This window comes from Falco naumanni, chromosome 12 (genome assembly GCF_017639655.2).
Source record: "Falco naumanni isolate bFalNau1 chromosome 12, bFalNau1.pat, whole genome shotgun sequence".
NCBI lineage: Eukaryota > Metazoa > Chordata > Aves > Falconiformes > Falconidae > Falco > Falco naumanni.
The window spans coordinates 18,916,694-18,939,370 of record NC_054065.1 but is presented as its reverse complement, the minus strand read 5'-3'; the positions used below and the strand labels follow the sequence as shown (position 1 = coordinate 18,939,370).

The 22,677-nt window shown below is 39.1% G+C and overlaps 1 protein-coding gene across 3 annotated transcripts in view; it reads left to right on the top strand.

Annotated features, from left to right (window-relative positions):
- Positions 1-252: 252 nt before the first annotated feature.
- Positions 253-22,677, top strand: part of PLEKHH2 (pleckstrin homology, MyTH4 and FERM domain containing H2) — a 56,977-nt gene continuing 34,552 nt past the window's right edge. Inside the window, exons 1-5 of one of the 3 annotated variants that reach the window (XM_040612070.1) lie at positions 253-329; positions 4,837-4,966; positions 20,545-20,607; positions 21,639-21,788; positions 22,243-22,326. In XM_040612070.1, the coding sequence (XP_040468004.1) occupies positions 4,844-4,966; positions 20,545-20,607; positions 21,639-21,788; positions 22,243-22,326 (420 nt within the window). In that variant the 5' untranslated portion in view covers positions 253-329; positions 4,837-4,843. Of the gene's footprint in view, positions 330-2,628; positions 2,790-4,836; positions 4,967-20,544; positions 20,608-21,638; positions 21,789-22,242; positions 22,327-22,677 lie in introns of those variants that run through there. The other 2 variants (XM_040612071.1, XM_040612069.1) reach the window with 2 other exon arrangements.

The window sequence follows — 22,677 nt, the reverse complement described above, 5'->3', positions numbered from 1 at the left end:
GTCTGGGTTAGAAGCGGCGCGGCAGAGGCCCCCCGAGCGCGCCCCCCGCCCCAACACCCGGGCCAGGCCGGGCGTCCCGGCACGGGCCCCCCGGCGCCGACCGGCCCCCGCCGCGGCCGCCGCCGAGCCGCGCAGGCCCCGCCCGGACGCCCCGCCGGGGGCGGCCCCCCGCTCCTCAGTGGCCGTGGCGGCCGTCGCTCAGGCGCCCGCGCCGCTCGCCGCGGGGATGGTGGGGCGGGCGCCGAGGGGCGCGGGCGGGCGCGGGCAGCCGCGGCCCCGCAGCGCCCACAGCCCGGACGGCGCCCGGCGCGGCGAGCCACGGCCGCCAGGTTTGACCTCCCTTTCGTTGCCCCCTTCCCTCCCTTCGCGAGCGGGGCCGCGCCGGGCGGGCGGCAGCGGCCGGGCCGGCCCCCGGCTGTTCCCCGGCGGGGCGGCCCCGGGGGCGCCGCCGCGGGGTGTCGCGCCCCGGCGGCGGGGCGGGGCGGGCGCGGCGGGACAGCCGGCGCGGGCTCCCGGGGGGCTCCGTCGGGCGGTGCCAGTCGGCGCCGGCACGGTGGAGGGTGACGTTGTGTCAGGTCACGGCGGTGGCGTTGAGGGCAGCGCTCCGCGGGTGCGCCGAGCCGTGTCCCCGCGGCACGAGGCTGAGGAGCTTGAGGTCCCGTTCGGTCCCGTAGGGTCCGGGCTCCTCTCCTCGTGCTGGCGGTGCCGCTGCTGTATCCCTGCCGTCCCCCGAAAAAGAAGAGCGAGAAGAACACAACCGCCAAGCAACCACGCAGAATTAAGATACTTTTTTTACATATCCGTGCCGTCAGCTTTTGGAATTTCACTTAAAAATTCAACGTCCACCCCTAGTGCGATGCCACACTGCAGCCTTTAAAGTTGCGGTCGCCAGGACAGGGATGTAAAATGGTCTTGTGTGCTTTAACGCTTTGCTCCAGGCGTGTGACAGCGCCCTGTGGTGCGAAGCAGCTGGGCCACGGCCCTGCGGAGCCCGAAGCCCGGCAGGCAGCGGCTGGGTCATGGGCTGGGAGGGGGCAGCCTGGCCCCTGGAACCAGGGGGTCTGCACCCAGTGCTGCCGTGGGGGAGCCCGGGCTGATGTGTTGGGAAGCAACACCCTCATTGCAGCTAGGAAGCAGCAGAAAAACCATTCATAAATCAGATTTTGAAGGAGGTTTTCAATAGCTTAGGCTACAGTTTGTCTGAGCACAGAATTATGCAAAATGAGTCAAGTAGAAAATAAAGTTACCAGTGTTTCAGCATAAGGAAGGGCCCTGGCCAGCGACAAACCTGAGAATGACTTCCTTGATTCCTAAACAGGTCCACATTGTGTCTCATCATTTCCCTTCTGCAGTCCAACCTTTATGGCTCCAAAAATATTTGCAAGTGCTGAGTTTGGGCAAAAAGGGTGGGAGAAAGGGGCCTGAAATTGAAAGAGGTATGGTCCAAATGCATTTGGGCTGGTGAACATTTTAGGATGGTGTAGGGAGCCCACCATGTACTGTGCAGACCCACTGCTATGGAAACAGAAGGACTGATCAAGCTTTCTCCAGCAGAGAAAGGACATACGGAACATATGGACAGAGTGTGAAGTGTTTAGTTAAACACAGCATTTTGTTAAAAACAGAAGAAAACACTGACAGTGTGATAAGGAATATGTAAATTTTTTAACATGCTTCAAAAAGCTAGAACATTGTTCCCTCCTTCCCCCATGAAATGTATTTTGATAATTTCTGAGCAGACAGCAAAGAAAAGGAAATTGTATCAATCCCTTTGGGGAGAATATGACATTCTGACTTCTTGAAGCCTATGAAGAGATTTATAAACTTAAAAAATGAAAAAGATGAATTTAATCTTTCCAGACTTGTCAGACTTGTCTCAATTAATTTTTGATGACATAATTAGAACTTACCGCTTTAATGTGCGCTTTTCTAGTTTACTTTTCAAAAGATTTAATTTGTAAAGACTGAGGGAAAACGGAGGGCTTTGCAGTGGGAATTGGAGCAGGAAGAAGGGGCGGACTCTGCGTAGGTTTGAGTGCTGATTCAGAGTACTCTATAAGCCAAGAGAGATGAACTCATTTTTTTCCTCCCTTGGGGAATCAAACAAGAAACAGGAAGTCATTGATTCAAAATAAGATCATTCACTCCGCAATTGTAAACAGTGTATTATGTGCCTGTAAATATTTCCAGAACCCATTGGCTTGTTGGAAAATATGAAGTAAATTATTATAATCTCTAACAAACAAACCACAATAAAAAGAGTTATTTTCAAACTTTTTATCTGTAATGTTTATGCAGTGGAATATTAATTAGCTTGGACATTGAGAAACTACTTGTCTGGAGGCATTATTCAGTGCCAGAAATCCCATCTACTCAAATGTTTTGTCTGTTGAGAGATGAACATTTTTAACTCCACCCTGTAATATTGTGCCCTACCAAAAAGCAAAAATTCTTTCACTACTTGATCTGTTTGTGTTTTCACTACCACAAACACTGAAAGATCCTACTGTTAACCAGATGTTAGCTGAGTTCATCTCTGTCTTATGTAGCTGTGATTAGTCAAAAGAAAAACATTATTAAAAATCCTAAATAGACAGTCTAATAGGAAATTGCCATTCCTCGTTACTTAGGAGAGCAGAATTCAGGCTGTCTGTCCAGATTAATCTGGATGGAACTTCAGCTTCCTCTGCAAAGTAGGAGAAGCTGCTGCTTGGAAATGCCACCTTCCCTCCTTGATCGTGGGGACTCTGCACACGGAGAGAGGAGCGAGGATTAGGGACAGGACATCGGTGAGCAACCTGGTTCTCTGACAGCCGGGGGAGTTTTCTGCCAAGCTTAAAAGATGGGAGAAGTGGTAAAGAAGTGGTAAAAGACACCACTCACCTATGAGTGTTGCAGTTGAAATGCTTGTGTGCTTAAAGTTTAGAATTCAGCTATTGTAGGATCGGCTCAGGAAACTGTTTTAATAATGTGCTTAAATCCGGGCAATTCCATGGGGATTCCTGAGTAGGGGATTCCTGAATAGGGATGGTTGTAACCTCAGGCTTAACAGCTTGAATGATAGCCTGCTAGGACCAAGAGGAAGAGGGAATAAAGAATGGAGCAGTTTCTTTCAGACAAGTGCTCGTGGTGAAAAACTGACAAACCTTAGTCAGTTCTTTCCTTGTTTTCCTTCTAACGTAAGATACGGAATAGAGGAGATAAGGAAATTAGGATATGTGAAAGGAAAGAAAGTTTTGAGACAGAGTTTTTTACCTGTTTGGCTATGATGAACTTCAGAATAATCTGAGACATGGGAAATTTAGAAGATAACTGGAAAATATTAATGTATCGGAAAAGTTAAGCACTTTTTGGAATCCTGCTCGTGACTTTGATCTGTCTTGTGATGCTTTGCCTTTTCCTTTTTTCTTCCTGGTGCCAGGAACAGTGGAAAAGATAAATCATTAGGTTCTTTGCCACCAGCTGAGGAGTTCCCCCCTCTTTGGGGAAGGAGGGAAACTGGGGCTGCCTCCTCTGACTTTGGGAGGAAGGGGAGTGCTGGAACAAAGGCTTCTGGAGAACTGGAGTAGTCTTGGGGAGAGGGACTCTCAAAGACATTGCTTATTAATCCGTGCTGCGTCAGGACTTGCGGTAGAGGGTTCTATATTACGCACAATTGTCCAGTGCCAGCCTCTTTCATTATACTGAAAAGAGTGGCTACTTGCCTACCCTTGTCAGTGTCCCGTTCTCCGTGACATAGGTGACAAACATGCAGCAGATCCCTTTGACTGGTAATTTTTTGGATTCTGTGATCTTCCAGCTGCCTTTCACTGAATGCTGTTTTGACATTTGTCTGTTATTTCAGAGATAGATTGAATACTCTGGGGGTGTTCAAGCTTTATTTCCATAGCCCAACATAGGTGTTCAGAGCTCTGCAAAGGCCAGGACCTTGGCTCTCAGGGGAACTTCCTGGCCTGAATGGTTACATTCAGCCATCCACTTACTCTTTATTAAGCTGTCTACAAATAGTTGGAATATAACAAAGCCCAGTCCTTCTGCTTACACACAGATGATTTTCTTGGCCTCTCAGACTCAAACCATGATGAGCCAGCTGTCATCCTGAATAATTTTTCCAGCAGTGCTTGTCCAAAAGGGCACTGAGATTAGTTTCAATGAGCCGTTACATGTAGATAAAAGCACAGATTTGAACCTGAAACATGCATGGACCAGGATGTCCTGAGATCTGGCACAGCTAATGTAAAGGGGTGGTTTTTCACATGGGGTATCCATTAGGGACCATTTGCTCACCTGCCTTTGCATTTGGAACCATGAACTCCCCCTTGCATCTCATTAAAGATATTAAATTGTGAAGGCAATTTGATTAAGCATAAGGATTTTAGAACACTTTTTGAAGACTCATCTGCCAAACATTAAGCTTACATAAAACCAAATGTGCTACTCACAAATAGCTACACCTATAGAAGGCATTTTCTTAGCAAAAGCTCAGTTCTTCACAAGCGTCTTCTATGTGAGCAAGGATATATACAGAAACTGAAGATTAAAATGCGTGATGTATCTCTGCTTATCAAGGAAAACATATTGCAGCTCCAAAGTGATTGAAGAAATTAAATTATGATAAACCTAAATATTATCAACACAGATTTCAGAAATCTCCCAGTTATGATAAGGGCCTTTGTAGACTGATGCACTTTTACTAAGTTTTATGAAGCTGTGCATGTACAAAATTGGGCAGCATTGTTGACATTTGTATAAAATAAGTTAGCATGTATATTAAAAAACTCGGGCATTAAATACAGACTCACTTTGACATGGGGATTTTTCCCTTTCTTTTTCCAGCATAAATATGGCTGAACTTTCAGAGCCAGAGGATACTGTAAACTGGAAGGAAAGATGTTTAACTCTGGAGTCACAGTTAATGAAATTTCGTCTCCAGGCAAGCAAGATCAGAGAATTGTTAGCAGAAAAGGTAGGTCTCGTGGTATTAATTTTAATGCCATCTAAATTATTTTATTTGATGATGGGGCCTGATCACGTCATGTTTTGAGATTACAAGTACTGGGATTTTTTCAGGAGGGGGGGAAAAATAATTTTAAAACAAAATATGTGGAAAACAGGTATGTTTTAATGCTGTGAAAGAAATTCACACATTAGATTGCCAGCAAGAAATGTTCATTTTCAAATAAGAACACACTGGCAGCTCTCCTGCAGAGAAAAATATATATCCAGTAATCACTTTTTCAACATTGAAGTTAATATTTAACACGTTTTTCTAAGTATTTAAGATCTGATTTAAGACACAGAAATCATTGGGGAGAAAATCCAGAAGTATTATTTTCCCCAGTATTCCTTACCAAATCATGTAATTTACCAGACTTGCTTTTCCTATAATAAGACATCTCCAACTATGGCTCATCATCTGAGTCTAGGGAAGTTGAAAAGTATTATATAATTTAATTTGAAGAATATTGTTTAAATATATACTTTATTTTGCAATAGAGAAACATTTGCCTTGGCATGTTCAAATATGTGAATCCCAACAGTCACTCGTAATTGAGCCCATATCTGAAATACCAGAAAACCACCACTGTATTTACCTGGTAACTTTTTGAGAGAGTAAGGCAATTAAAAGAGTGCAAGTGACAAAACATTTTAGAGAATCACTGGAACTATGTCGTCATTAATATTCACCTCAATGAATTTCTAGTTAAAATGTTATTTTGTCAAAATGTCTCTATTCTTCATAGAGCTAAATTTTCCATCAGTTGCTCCCCCTCAAAAAAACAAAATCATATCATTTTGTAGCATGTTAGAGTGGCAATACTTTTATTTTAGACATTTATATTGATGCTTCTCTTTTGTCAATTTATCCATTCTCCTTTTGGAAACATAGATACATCTAACATCCACATTTAACCCTCTCCCAGTCATGCCCATTTTATTGTATTTTGGTGGGAACAAGAACTAAATAGTTATTAAAGTTGGAAGAAGCACATATCTATGCATTTGTGAAGAACCATGGGTGATGTACAAAGTTATGTGCCCTGGTCCTTTTCTAATAATGCTTAATATTTTGTTTTCTTTGACAGCCAAATTAACCATCAAGTTATGTTTTCTTGGCAATATCTATCTTAATTCCAGGATCTTACTCAAAGTCCTTTAGATTTCTATGTTACGTGTCATTTGTTATTTTTAGTGAGTGGTCACTAGATCTTGTAAGGACCTTCTTGTAGATCTTGTGAGAAGGCTTCTGTTATCCTGGATAACAAAGTACCATCAAAAACCTTTGTTGCTTCACTGCCCAGCGCCTGTTACCAAAAGGCTGCATTGAACAGCATGCACCCTGAACAAACCTCTGCAGATCTCCACTGGTAGCTGCCAGTCACTGTGAAGTAGTCAATAACCTACTATTTTATTGAGCCAATTTTTTAATTCATGCAGGGACACTCCCTTTTACCCTGTGGCTGATTGTTTCTTTAAACATTAAAATTTCCACAATCCAAATAATTATATAAAACAGATCCCCTCTGTCTGCAGCCTTGGTGATCCCTTCAAAGATCTTGAGTAGCTTTGTGAGCCAACACCCTTCTTTATAAAGGCCACTTTGACTCTTCCCTTGTCTGTCATACTACCCACATGCCTCCTAGTTCTGCGCTTACGGTTCCCACTAATTTCTTTACTACAGACATTGGTCTTACAGATCAATAATTGGTTCAACTATATCATCCGGTTCTTGACTGTATATCAGTTGCCAATGTGTTACTATTCATTTTATCCATTTGTGCCCTTATCTCTTCTATGAAGGTGCAAAGTGTTGATTTGAGATGGAAAAAGAAATGGAATAAAGAAATCTAGTGTTTTCTGGATTAGGCTTTTTTCATTATCGGCATTTTTTACTAAAGTGAACATGAAAATTTACAACAATATAAATCCATTGTTTAATAATACTGAGTTCTGCTGGAATGGTGTTTTTACATTTAGTACTCCAAATAGCTCTTCTTTGACATGACTAAAAATATTGCTGTTAGAAAGCAGTACACTTGAAAACTCCTAATTGTTTACACAATCCTGCAATTCTTCTGTATGGCAAACTCTCAGTGAACAGGTATCGCAGAATATTGGGTTTTGAAAGAGCAACCAGCTGTACAAATGTCATCCTTTGACACGTCATTTAACATTTAAAGAAAAGTAGAACTACTTGTGTCCTTCATTCCAGTTAGCAAGGCCCACAGATGAGTTAATAAATCATTATGATCAGTCTTGGAGGAGAATATCCATCAGAGAGTACAGTACTGTCTGCTGTAACACTCAACAGATTATTGGATGCTTACACAGTCGGAGCTGTTAGATGTCATGTATTTCTTGTCTCTTTACCCCATTTGGATCACTACATGGATGGAAGTCAAGTGGCTGAACACGGGACATGACTTTTGTAGGGACTTTCCAGCAGCTGTCACAACCATGCTTTATGCAGCTGCTGCTGATTATAGTTTTGGCAACCAAAAAGTTAAGATTCATGAACAGCACTTCACGAAACTGAGTTTAAAAGAAAAAAAAGAATTTAGAAGCTTGAATTCTTTCTATGTGACTTTTCACTTTGTTCCTTTACACTTCGTATTTACAGGCTCTTAAGTGCTAGAAATAGCCTCTTAAATTAATAGAAATGTATGCGTAATCGTATAATTTCAGAAATTGACATTTAAAAAAAAAACGAGAGGGATAAAATCACAAATCTTTAGCACTGTGCCTGAAACAAAGCAATCAAAGGAAATTATTCTTCCTCATCTGTGGGAAACATGACTCCAAAATAAATGAAAAAATCTTAAGAACGTGTCATATTATGTCCTCTTCTTTTAATTTGCCTTAGCTTTCTCGGAAACTTTAGAAAAAGAGAAGTCTTTACAGGAGGTAAATGTGGGCAAATATTTTATATTGAAGACCACAGGCTCAACAAGTGTTCAGTTGGGATAATTTGATGTATTACTCTACAGAGCAGAGCATTAGCAGACAATGAAAAATAATCTTTCTCCTCACTTTGTCACTTTGACTTTTTAATATGAACCTTTCATTCATAAACTGGAATATAGTTAGGACAGGTATAAAAGACTGGTCAGAGCTCAACAAAGTTAGACCATATGCATGTGCAAATTTATCCATCTTGCACAATTCAAACCCTGTAATTTAAAAAATGGGCACTAACGTTTTAGCTGTATTTATTTCTATGTTGGTTTCATTTGTAAAAATCCAGTGGTTATTTTTCACATATTTTAAAAATTTTAATGATACAAACAGTTCTCAGTTTTTGTAAAAGGAAAGATGCACTCGTACTAGTTTGAAATTAAACTGCATGGGATTGTTACTCAAAAATATGTTTGAGAAATAGTAGAGTGAATAATGAAGACCTAATTGGTCCGTACTTGGTGGGCATCCTGATACTAATGATGAGAGGAGAATACAGCTGATGTCAGCTGTTATAGGTGCTTCTAGATTGGTCACCTGTTATAGAATGAAACAAATTCTCACTCTTACTTTAATTAGCACAGGCCTTATTTGTGGTTTTGTTCACAATCATCTCTGTGTTGTGAAATGTGTGCTAAGACATTGAACAATAGCACTGGAGAGTGTTCTACTTCAAAATAGCAACAGAAATCACAGTACTATGGCATGACAGATGTGGAACCCCCATGGGTGTTGAACTGTGTATTTGTTGTAGAAAACAGAGTGATACTGTGACAAACCAGGTGGTCTCTACAGGAAAGTTAGAGAAATAACTTGGTGGTAATTCTCCATCCTTCCTCCTCTGTGTATTTGAGAGGTATCTCTTCAAGACAGTGAATTAGGAAAAGGAGTTTATAACCTATCACACTATGTGTATGACTTCTCAGAAAAAGCCATTGGGTTTTTCCCCTTACATTTGTTCTATAACTTAGTCTAAAACGAGATTTTAATAAGGTTTTGCTTGAATCTACCCTTTTTCAATATTTGTGTCTGTGACCTATGTGCTTCTGTCAATATATTTGGGCAGTGGATTGATTGAAATACTTTTCTTATACACTGGAAGTCAAGTAACTTTGCAAAGTGATTTCATTTACTGTTGTCCCTGTGAATAAATGAATGATCCACATGGGAAGTCGTCAGTATATTCTTCTAATAGAAGTGTTCTAGTTAAGAAAAACAAGCTATTTACTGGGTTTTTTTAAGTATAGCAAGTAGTCCTCCTTGAACCTCAGTGGTTGAGGAGTTTGAGAAATTTGCATTGGAAGTGTGTTTCAGCTGTATGACTACCAGAATTTAAAGTTTTTAGTGAACCTGGGGAGAAGAAGAGAGAGGAGCAAAGGTACATACAATGTTTTCAAAAAACTAATCCATTCACTGTTTATTTTTTTATTTGTTTTCATTTTGCCAAGTAAAAAGTCTATATTTATAAATCCAACATGCAAAGAAAGAGACCTTGTTGGAGTTTCAAGCAGAAGCTGCTGCTGTAAGTGGGAGAGGTCTTTACAGGAATTTAAGGAATGATGTAGAAAGTATCCCTAGTCTGCCAAATTTAGGATGGCTGTGGAACTGAGTTTGAAGTAGAAGCCTTTAAATGCAGCTTAAGTCTTATGTATATGAAGGGTTTACTAAAAAAATCTTTGCTGAATGAAAGATTACAGTATCCCACTGCGAGTTTGGCTCCTAGCTAAAATGTCATAGGAAAAGTTGGTGACCCTCATTCTTTTTGTAGTACATTTTTCACCTAAAATATGTGTGCAACATCAGGTATAAAGTAGAGGAACTACATAGCTGTATTAAATTTCCACTTGGGCAGCCTCCACTGAGTTTCTTTTCCATCAGACCCCATAAGGACTGAATGTGGCACTATCCCAACTGTTGCATTATGGGCTGTGCAGTAATACTCAGCATTCACATGAACATCTCCAAGTTTGTTTCCTGCAGTGTTGATGGTCATTATTTTATGCTTTGAGTGATTTTTAACAAATATAAGTGATTAAGAGGGAGGATTATTTTCATGTATGTATTGATTTGTTTGCTTTTAACCTTCCATTTGAATATTCTCTGTACACATGCTCAGCTGGCAACCGAGTGTGTAAATGACAAATGCAATAATATTTATGCTTTCTGTACGGATTATGAATGTTGAATGATAACTGATTTTTTGACCAAATACTATTTCCAATATATTCCAAAGCACAGCACATTCCTGACTTTGTCTGACAAACCAATAGTTAAATCCATGTCCCACTGTATTTTTATTAATTTTGCAGTCATATTTATGGTATGTCATTTGACATTTCAGAATGAAGCAGATGCAGTGTGTTTTGTTGTCTGTGGCCTGAAAATCTCAAGATTAATGTTTTTGGAGGGAAAGTCCATAATACATTTGACTTGTGCAGTGATTGCCAATATAAAAAATGTGACAAAGCACAATGAGTATTTCCATTTGCATTCAAAAGATTATGAAGGATAAAGTGAAAGGAAGAAAAGTACCATAGTACTAAAATTATTCAAATGAAGGTTATTTTTCAGTATTTCAGTTGCTTTTAAAAAATCTCTTATAATGGAAAATAATTCAGGTGCAATTAGGAAGATACAAATATGAGAAAGCAAGAGAGTTAAAGAGAATAAAAGTTAAAAGTTTATATGTTTAGAGTGTTAGGTTTGTTTACACCTTTTTAATACCTATACCTTTTTTCCTGTAGCTGCATTTTTATTGCTTGTCTGTTACCAAGTATATGCCATGCCTTTTTGTAACAGTGGTGGTGGTGGGGGGGTTGTTTCATTGTTTTTGTATATTTTAAATCGACATTCTTTCTAAATAGGCTGAAGATGGGGGGCGGAGTGGGAAAAAGAGAACTCAGGAAGCAATAAATTAGCTATTCTTGTAGAGGCCAGGCTGGGTAGTGGCAGGAAGAGCACAGCCCTTGCGGTGAGGCCGGAGGATGAGTATCTTCCCTCTGGTGGTACAGAGAAGAGGGCATCAGTTCTGTTCCAGCCCACCTGAGATGGGGAAGTTGATGGAGGCCGTGGAAGCTGTGATAGTGGGCAGCCACCTGTGCACATCCTTAGCCGATCTAATATTTGCTTAGCATTTCACTTGTAGGAGCTACAAGATGTTTTTTTCTCCATTTTTCGTGGAGGGAACTCTTTTTGCTCTTAGAAATTACGCATTTTAATTTTCATTCCCTCAGAGAGTATTTTTCAGGCTTTAAATATTTGTTGTCATGTCCTCAAACTCCATTATGCTGCCTTACATATATTTCTGGAATCTCTTGCTCCCTTACCATCTGTGTTTCCTAGGTGTCCTGTACCCTTTTAATTTCATGAGTAAATTCAGTTTCAGTCAAGTTTTCAATTTTTTAAGCTTTGGCAGTGCCTTTGATTCTTAAGCCAGCACCTCTCAGGCAGTGGCAGGGAAAAAAGGCTTCCTATTCCAGATGTTCATGTTGTGATTCTAATCAGAATTCACAATTCAGCGAGACAGAAGTAGCAGAATTTCCCCAATCACAGTACAATGATAAAAACAAAACAAAGCAGGCAGCTGCCTTTTAATACAGATGAGCAACCAATACATTCCACTTCTAATTTCAAGCACTGTGTGAGACTTCTTTTTCCCTACCTGCCAAAGTGCTTTGGTACATTCTTTCATCTTGCTAACAGTATCTTCACTTTTTTTCAAGATTTTGAATGTTATTATCATGCCTGTTTGTGCTGGAGTGGCGGTCTACCTAATTTGTATTTGATTGTATCTGTGCAATTTAACAATCAAGACAAGATCTGAGCTGGAAAAGACGACAGCCAGAAAGAGGGAACGGTCCTAATATTTTACCAGTTTCAAGAAAGTCCTATGACTGATGTTGGGAAAAGCACAGTTATTCAGCTAACATTACATGCTGCTCATTTGTCCTTCAGTACGCTGCCTCTCTAAATCCCACTGCTGAATTTAGCTTTTTAAAATCTGTATATTTACTGGCAGTTGTCCTGGGCTACTAATTCTGGAAGAGTTCCCTCCCTGGGCTTTTCTGCTCTATATTTTTAATTTATATAGTTTCCAGAAGAAATCACTAATTTTGCTACAATGAGCTCAGCTGAAATGTGAAAGATTGTTTTTTCATTTGGACTCTCACTCATTTAATGAGCACTAGGAAAACCTTTTGAGCTAAATAATTATTCTTAATATGTTGTTTAAATATTGAAAAGAACTTGAAAGAAGTAAAAAAACTCAGCGGTAAGACTGGTTTCATGTCATGGAGACTTGATAAAAATGTTGAGCCTCATCGTTTTTACTTTACTGTGAGGGTCATGAGACACTGGGTGCCCCATCCCTGGAAGTGTTCCTGGCCAGGTTGGATGGGGGTTTGAGCAACCTGGGCTAGTGGAAGGTTCCCTGGCCATGGCAGGGGGAGTGGAACTGGATGATGTATAAGGTCCCTTCCAACCCCAACCATTCTATGATTCTGTGATTTTGGAAGCTGATCAAATGGAGACTCATATTTTTTGTTGGTTTCATTTTGTTCCAAGGAAAGGCTTTTGTGCTAAACATAGTTCATGTGAATGAGCAGAAGTACTAAAAAGGACAGTTAAGAGAGACTTGCAATTAAGAAGTTCCTTTTACCTAACTAGGACAGCAGGGCCTGAAGTTGCTGTAGGTAGAAGCAGACAGGATTGTGATTCTGCACGTCAAGACTGTAGAACTACTAGCCATCTTCAGAAGAAGCAGGAGTGTATATACGTGGGCATGTGTGTGTGTGTGTATACCTACATACATAGGTATATAAAGTTGGCTTCAAAGGCCCACATTGCTTTCACACTTCATATTTCTGACCACAGTTGAGGTAGAGAAAAGAGAGAATCCCTGTGGTGAAGTCTGACTAGAGAAAGAGGTGAAATAGGAGGAGCTGGTTAGATGGCACATTTGCAGAGGAATAGTTGACACTTTGTTCATGAGAATTGTAGCCCTTTACCTTTTGATTGGTATTGAAAATGGAGAAGACAGGAGAAGGAAAAAATGGGAGTGCACTGAAAAGTGGCAGCTTGCGGGCTGCCATGTTGTGAGCACTAAGCTAATTTTTGCAGTAGTCATAACCTAGGTGGGCATTCAGGTGGGATTTGAAGGAAAAGTAAGGCTGTAGCTGTTGGGGTTTAAGCCAGATAACAAATTCTTTCATCTAAAGATTTTTCTTTTAATATAGGAAATAATAACAAACAGTAAAATTCAATATACTCTGAACCAGTAAAATAGTGAAGAAAATTCACCATGCTTGATCTGTGAGTAGCCAAAGGAACACCTGAGCCCCATTAAGACGTAGCCTTTAGCATTAGCCCTTTTGGGGAGATCTGTGACAAAAGGAAGACTGGGTTCAGAAAGCAGTTCTTCATTTTGATGACTAAATCCACACCACTGAGAAATATTTTTACAGGTTTCATCCTGCTCTAGTGAAAAGCTTTTGTGCCAAAGGATTCAATTTCATTTCTTATTGAAGGCGTATCTAATTTTATAAATACAGGTAGGTCTGAAGTATCACTTCTACATTTATGAGATGAGATGGATTTCTATTGATTAGTTTAAATGCAAAGCTGCTCTATAAAAGATAAGTCTTTCTAATTATTGTGTTGCCTATGGGATAAAAATTCGTCCAGTAATAAGCAAAGTATATCTTATGGAAGGCATGTGCTAATTCCTTCTTTACAAATTATCTTCTTTATTATTCTTCCTGTGAAATATTATTGTCTTGATTTTACATCTCTATTCTTTAGGTGTTATGTCTATGTGGCTTAAATGGTGAGGTCATATTTTAAAGTTTGTTGTAGCTTATAAAGATTTAGCACTGTCCCTGTGGAAGATAGATAATACAGAAAAGAGAAATCAGTTTCAAGACAGAAGGAATAATGTTTGAAAATAAGGATGGAACATACCCAGTCAGCTTTTTAATAAATGAGTTACAGAAGTAGGAGGAATATTACTGTGTTTTCCTAAGCTAAACCACCAGAAGAGAGACCTTTTTTGTAAAAAGAGTAAGTCATGCTTCTAAAATAGTTTTACCATTGCCTTTAACTAACAAATGCATGTAAGGCTTTATACATGTATAGATTGGGCATAGCCTATTTTAAAACATGAAAACTGGTGGTCGTCAAAGCCACTGACAAACAGATGACTTGCTTTTAAGCAGTACAGGCTTGTTTTAAGAAAATGCAAGTATTTGTTTAAATATTTGGGTTTAAATATAGGAATATAGAACCCAAAGGGAAATCGGGGTCACATGCGGTGCTCTGGAATAGCTGGCAGGCATATTCTTCAAACCATTTATTAACTTATCAGGCACCACATAAAAAGTCAGATCTTTTGCCTTTCTAGCTTCTATTAGGAGGGAGTTCGAAAATCTTTTTCAATGTGGAAAATGAGAGTCTTCTAATTTCCAGGATACATTTATTAATCACCTGTTCATATCTGCTTGCACCTTTGAAAGAGAGTTGTAGGTGTGTGTATCCCTCACTTGCTTCTCCTATTTGTTTATTTATAGAAGCAACCATGTATGCATGTTTCTTTGGTTTTGGCAAGTCCCATGTGGTGTGAGGACTGATAGTTCACTAAATCTAAAAATGGACAGATTTACTACTTTTCTTTTTATGTGGAACATTATTTTTCAACTGCAGCTGGTTTAGGCCTTTTTTCAGATGAGGAAGAATTGAAAAATTGAAATGCAAGGAAGAAAGCAGACTCTAAACATATCATCCTCAAGTCACTGGAAGTTCTGCACTTAATCAATAGACAGACTGTATTTCTGCTTGAGAAACATCAGGTTTTAACTCATTGTTTGTTTTTGAAAACTCAGACCTATTATCAGCATGCTTTGAAAGGCTTACAGAGAAGTGGTGCTTTTTATTCATTAATGGTTATATTTTTTCCTGTATTGATTTCAAAATGATTTCCAAAGTCTACATGATACAGCTGTGTTGTTTATAATATTAAAAATTAAAAGACTTCATTTGAAGTCTTCATTAAAAATGAAGAGACACAAGAGAAGTATAATGTACTGATTATAATGTAAATTTTAAGTGGGAATAGGACAAGTTACTATGTTGAAAACTGACTTGGCTAAAAAATTAGGGGTTTGTTCTTATAAATAACATATATTTTCAGATCTCAAAAAGGAAAGGATTCCAACATATTTTTTTGAAATTAAAATATTTCCTTTAACATTAATATCTATTAACTATTTCAAATACCAGGAAAATTATGAATTTGTTGCATTAATTTCTTTCTAATGCACATTACAGGAACTATGATCTATGTGTATATGTGTATGTGAATGAAAGAATATACATATACATACGTGCATAGAAAAGGAGTATTTTTGAAATCTATGAGTGATGACTTTTGAGTTTATACCTTTTGATGTTTTCCTGCAATACATGTTTTAATGACATGAAAATTTATTTGCTTGCACAAAAATGTATTGTGAACATTGCTAAATACAGTCAAGATTAACTTCTAGGTGACCTTCGAAGAAGAATCACTTTATGATTTGCTTTTGTATTGCAAAAAATTTCCAGTGACTGTGTGTTGTGCTTCAGTGTCGACCTCCAAGGCAGTACGCGTCTTTGTTTTTATTGCTGCCATGTTTCTTCAAAGCATTCAGTATTTATTCACATGTGGCATTTCTCTGTTCATTGTTTGAACAAAAATAGCTCAGTTTGATGAGTGTCATATGTAGAGTGGTTATTTCCTTACTAAGTTTAAAACCAAATCTGTTTCTAACAATAGATGCCATTTTCCATAAATGAGATAATTGATGCAGTGTGCACAAACACATTTTCTGAAAATTGTAAGAGGATTTGTACACTTAAAAACAGAAGAAGAAAGTGCAGCTGAAAGTAGCAGTCTGTTCTTTGGTACTGGTGTTGATACTGTTCTTTAGTTAGTATGCATGTATTTTTTTGTCCATGGGCCTAAGACATTTATTCTTTGTATTTAAGACTGTAAAATCAAAACCAGTATTGATTATGACAGGATAATTCTGAATCCTTAATGAATTTTGGAAAGAGCCTGCACTAGTCAGATGTGTGTGGCAAGAGTATTTCTTACAAGAGGGTTGTTGAAATGGGATGTTATTTCAAGTTATCTCATTCAGGACATGATAGAAAATTAAGCTTAAATATTCGTCACATGCCAGATGTTATCAGTGACATGCTGGCCCTTCATGTTTCTCCTGGGAAGCCAACTTTATGTCTGTTGATACTTTACAGACACTAATTCATTCAAGGAGTATCTAAGCCTAACAGCTGATATACACCATTTAATTCCAGTAATACTGGCAATTTGCATAGATGTATATAGAAAGAAGCTGGTGGGACAGAGGTCTAATTCAACAGAATTTTCTGTTTTTCAAATAACTTTTCTGTATAAAGTCGGAGTTGGTCATCAGTATTCAAGTTGCAGTCATAGGTAAGAATCATAGAGTCATAGAATCACTTAGGTTGGAAAAGACCTTTAAGACCATCAAGTCCAACTGTTAACCCAGGACTGCCAAGTCCACCACTAAGCCATGTACCCAAGTGCCACATCTATGCCTTTTTTAAACACTTCCAGGGGTGCTTAATCCAACCACATCCCTGGGCAGCCTGTTCCAATGCTTGACAACCCTTTCAGTGTAGAAATTTTTCCTAATATCCCCTCTAAACCTCCCCTGGCATAACTTGAGGCCGTTTTCTCTTGTCCTGTTGCTTGTTATCTGGGAAAAGAGACCGACCCCCACCCATCTACAGCCTCCTTTCAGGGAGCTGTGGAGAGCGATAAGGTCCCCCCTGCACCTCTTTCTTCTCCAGCCTAAACACCCCCAGTTCCCTCAGCTGCTCCTCACAGGACTTGTTCTCCAGCCCCGTCCCCAGCCCCTGCCCGGCTCTGGACACGCTCCAGCCCCTCAGCGTCCCCCCTGCAGTGAGGGGCCCAAAACTGAACCCTGCCCCAGCCTGCAGCTGCGTGGGGCTGGTGTGACCCAGGGGCAGGACCCGGCACTGAGCCGCGCTGAGCCTCATACGACCGGCCTGGGCCCATCGGCCCGGCCTGCCCAGACCCTCTGCAGAGCCTCCTGCCCTCAGGCAGATCGACGCTCCCCACTGCTTGGTGTCACCTGCACACTGACCCAGGGTGCGCTCGATCCCCTCGTCCAGATCATCAAGTTCTTCTGCATCTGTAAAGCACACTGACCTTTTCCTCCAAAGCTCGACATCACTACAGTTACCTGCCTCTTCCATCGTGAGGTTAAGATCCATCGTGAGGATCTTAAGCTATCTGCGTGTGGTCTGAAATTGTCTTCATAGTCACTGGGTAAAGAGAATTTACCACTGCATTTTATTCTGGACAAGTTCAAAGCATGACTTGATTTAAACAATTAGCTATTAGTCCAGTCACATATTTTCACCTCTCTCCTCTCCCTCTCTCAGTAATGATGTGATCATTGTTATGAAACTTCTTACTAACTTAAGGTTTAAGGTTATGTTTTCTTTGTGAAGAGACATCGTTCCCTTGGAACTAGTTCCAATCTTCTGCCCAACAAGTTTGATAACCTTCAGAGTATCCTAAAGCAATCATTTTTTCTCTTTAATTTTATAGGCCTAAAAGGTAGCAAAGCAGTCAGAGTATAGATGGAAATCTCATTTTTCAGGCAAAACTATTATGTGGATTGGTTAGAGATTATTTATGCAAATGGGAAAAATACATATGTTTAAAGTTACATTATTGTTACAATAGACAGTGCAAAACAAACCTCTATAAACTGTAAATAAAGAGAAAATCAGGACTTAATAAATGTTATGTAGCATCAAATTATTGAAATGCTGGCCCATTTAACCATAATAGAAGTGGTCATGTTTGTTAACTATGGTATTTCATTCTTGCTGAATATTACAGATTGCTTGTTGTTTTTTTTTTTAACAGGAGCCTTCTAAAATAAATTGAAGACCTTTAGAAATTTTCCAAATAAAATGTCACATTTAGTTGTTGCCAGGAAGCTGATTGACGTATCCATATTGTGAGACCGTGCAAAGCTTCTTAGCGTACCTTTTTGAAATTGTTAACTCTTAATGAAGCAAAAATAAACCTTGTTCTTCCATTTTTAATCTCTGAATGCTATTTTTCTTGGTAATTACTCTCTCAGCTTCTTTACATTCATCTTAGCAACAGCTTTATTCAAATCATATTCTTTGTTCCAGTAGTCTACAGTAATATATTACTATGTTCCTGGCCCTGTGCAACAGCATGTATTCCTAGCAAGGGGTGCATTGTGCAGTTTCAGTGCAGAAACGTGGAAAGAATTTAGGTCTTTAGTGCACTGTATTATCCAGAACTCAAATAGTGTAGAATACCAGCACTACTGCTTAATCCTTGTGCAGTGGTTCTGTGATGATTAGATACTGCTGGAGAGACTAGCTGTTTTCAGGTTTAAGCTGAGTCAGAGCCAGTTCAGCTGCAGTGGCAGCTGGGTGGACCTGGCAAGCAACATTTTTAGGGTTTTTTCCATTTATTGAATCTTCCATGTTTCTGATATGACTCTACAGCTGAAATGAATTTTACTTAAGGGACGTAAATAAATTGCCAATTTACTGCCGTGGCAATCAGGTGCATTTACAAATTGTTTGACTGTGAAGATTGATGAACAACTTGCTACTCATCAACAATGAATTTCACATTATAAATATCTGAAGGAGTTAATATTATAGAGTACTAACTATGTTCATTATTGATATAGTAGCTGCACTTTGATTTAGCATAGTGCTTTTACTACAGTGGAATGTTAGCTGACCGTTTATATTCAGAAATAACCTCAATTACTGAATCCTCAGCTCACTAAACAAGAAATGTCTTAAAAACAGTATTAGAGTGAGTATTGTAAAACTAACTTCTATTTGAGCATAAACCCCAAAAGACCTTAGAAAAACACTTAAAATTCAAAATTCTAAAAATTAAACTCAAAATCTCAATATGAAGTCATATAGATACGAAATTAAATACGTGTGACCAGAGAGGAACAAAGAAGGCTCATCTCCCTGTTGTCTGGCCGGACTGTTAGTACATGAATGACTGGGACAATCATATCCTTAGAAGTGTTCTTGCGAAAGAACTCACTGGGGACCAGACCATAACCACGCATGTTGTGCAATGTTTGTTGCTCTTGTATCAATGGTGTGTTGAGGTACTAAGATGTAGACTTTGGAGGTTTGTGTACTAAGAAAGTACTAAAAGGTCAGTCACAGTTTTTTTTTTTATGTTAGTGAAGACTCATTTTCTCCACTTTCAGTTTCTGATTGATAGAAAATTATGACTCTCTGTCCTTGTCTGGATGAGGTGCTAAAAAGTACACAACACTATTTCATGCATAATTGGGAAGAGAAAAAAACAGACGAAGAGTGAAAAAGAAACTGCAAGATGCCAGAAATCACATACAAACAGGACAGAATGAAACTGATTATTTTATAACCAAGCAGTAAACTGGAGAAGGAATAAATGGTTTTAATTTGCATTATATGTGTCATATGCTTTTCTATGAACAATTTGAAGCTGAATACCGAGTATCACAATTTTAATTACTTGGTGTTTCATCCTCTTCAGATGAACTGGGGTCTTAGCTAGGTATTTCCTGAAAACCTGAAAAAAAAAGTCATTAAGTCATGGAATATCTTACGTACTTCCTAGTGTTACTTCATAAAATCGTAAGAAGTCGTAATTGTTTTGTTCACCAAACTCAGACGAAAGAGCTCTTAACAAAATGTAAATTATTTTTTTTTGCCTCTTCTGTTCCATATTGTTGGAAAAGCCTTCAAAATAATCCCTGTAAAACACATTTCCAAGGCCCAGGGCAAAGCTTGAGCCTATGGTTTATCATGCATCGTTATAAAGTAATGGATCAGGATCTCTCACTGCTCAAAACTGGCCAGCACTCCTCCGTGTCGTGATGGTCTCTGTCTTCGTCCATCTCTACTGTGGCTTTACACATTTTTTTCTGTGGAGAACCTGAGTCCACCGTGTCCCTTCTGCCACATACTTACTTCTTTCATGCAGGGGGTGGAGGAGTGTGGGACAGGCCTCATAGCATGATTCTTCCCAAAAGCTAAATTTGTTGACTTCAGAAGAATTAGTGGCCAAATGGTATATGCCAGGTACCCTTTACTGTTGCCAGTTTTGGAAGGAGATGAAGGAGCTTAGCACTTTCTAAGACTAGGAACCTGCATGAGGAAAGCTCCAGGGCTATTGTCAAAGGAATTTCTGCTCCTGGTAGCAGGGAAAAAAAAGCAGTATGTCATATAGCAGCCACAGAATCATACTATGAAGAACAGTATGTAGAAGAATGTTAACAAATGTTTTAATACAATCATAATGATGAATTTCCTTCCCAGTGTGACATTATCCTTTTATTTATTTTTATGCTTTTGTGCACAACCTGTCTTTTCCTTTTTGGAAAGTGACCATGGAAATACGTTTCACTATGGTGTTTCTGGCAATGGGCAGAAGGCATGGCAATTTTACTGTATATTTTCATGTATCTACAGATGCAGCAGCTTGAGAAACAAGTTATAGATGCTGATCGTCAAGCGGAGAGAGCTTTTCAGCAGGTATATATATAAATTGAAAAATACCTCCCTTAGCTATGTGCATGTTACTGTAATGAAGGGAAATTCAGAAAAAGGTCTGTTTTTCCTAAGTATTGCTGAAAAGTGAGAAGACAGTTTCTTTTTACATCTGCTGATTTGTCTTACCAGAGATGTTCTAACACCTTTCTCTGCTCGCTATCCAGTTCTGTTCAGTAAAGTCAAAGCTAACAGCACAAATAAAAAATAGATGCATATAATGAGCTTCTTTGTTGATGCATCATGAGTCTTGAATATATGATGCACCTGGAAACAAAAGGGAGAGGAAATGGTGACCTATTTTAGTAAATCTGCAAGAAGATAAAATGAGGCTCTCCAATACAGTCTCTAAATAGGATTGGTTTATGTTGTTAGTTTTTGTAGAAGTTATATCATCTAAAGAATGAGATTGTGGCTAAATATTTAACCAAAGTTGCCTTTTGATTCCAAATGGCAGATACAGCTACTGCAAACATTTTATGAACATATCTCTGGTATTCCTTAAAAATTCTTCATAACTTACTGTGAGACAGATAGAAACTGAAAATTGTAAGATAAAAATGTTCATGTACTAATTTGGAGTTAGAAAACATTCCTGACTACAAGCCAAGTACTTTTAAGCCATTTTTCAGAATGCTTCTGAGAATTTGTTGGGGGTTTTTACACTGTGCAATTGTTTATTAAAACGTTTATTTAGCCTAACAACAGCTCCCTATACATAAATTGCATTCTTCCCTTATTGGCATTTCAGCTTGTGTGTTACAGGCCTAGAAGCCTCACGGATACTAACAAAAGCTGTACAAGGTCTTTCAGTGTTTTGCCAGTCCTATTGGTATTAGATGCATAGGGAGACATAACAAACTGTGGAACTTCTTCTCAAATAGGCTTCAGAATTTTGCAGGGTTATCTTGAATCTTAAATGTGGGAGCAATTTTAACAGTCCATTTTGTGATTAAATTACTACCTTTAACTTAGAGTGTTATGTTTCTTAACATCTTATGTGACCTTCCAAATAGGTGCAGGTCATGGAAGAAAAATTAAAAGCAGCTAATGTTCAAACGAGCGAATCAGAAGCCAGGTTGTATAAGAGATGTCAAGATCTGGAAATCCTGGTACAAGATAAAAATGACTTAATACAAAAATTGGAGCAACAACTTGAAGAACAGGTTAGAAATAATGGTGTTATAAAAGATGAGCATCAGTTCAGTTCTTAATTATACAAAAGGAAAATAAAAATTAAGATCAATAGAGAACAGAAAAGTTTAGCACTATTTCTGTTGTTTAGATTAAAGAGGTTCCCATTAGAAGTATGTAATCTAAATAAGGTTTATTCACTTGCAAATTATGCTCTGGCTTTCTTTGAAAGGCATCTGACTTCTAATAGGGGAAAGGTGTTCTTCCTTTTCACTGTGTCCTCTGAAGAGTTTTCATTTTTCGTGGAGGAAAGAGGAACAGCAGCCTCTGTGAAGGGTCCATTCATAATTTTTTTTTAAAAAACACCATGTATTGCCCAAGAGACTGAATTACTTAAAGCAGTATTAGGATTTGTGTCTGAAAGATACTAGGCAGGCAGACTATAACGCTCAGTGAAAAATACACTTATGTCAATTTTTTTTCCAGAAGCAAATAAGACTGCAAGAAGCAAAAATCATAGAAGAAAAAGCAGCTAAAATAAAAGAATGGGTGACAGTCAAGCTCCGTGAGGTATAACTCTTGCTACGATACTTATGAAGAAAGTCGAGTGGTGTGACTGGATATCCCTTAGGCTTTTTGGCTGTTAAAGGGCTTTGTGCCATAGTAAAAAAAATGCTTCCCAGTGTCATTGATGTGTATAGTTATTTGCTTGAAAGAGAAAAAATGAAAGCAGCACAGAGGGCAGAGTATCCATATCACTTAAATTCTGATGTTTAATTTGGTCAGCTAATATATCAGGGTTGTTTTTATGGAGAAAGGGCCCAGAACTGCTCTCGGGAAGGTCTGCTTGTCTCCACTAAGATTAGCTGGCAAACAGCTTGCTCAACCAGATGCCTGAAGTGTGAATAATCCCCAGAAAGC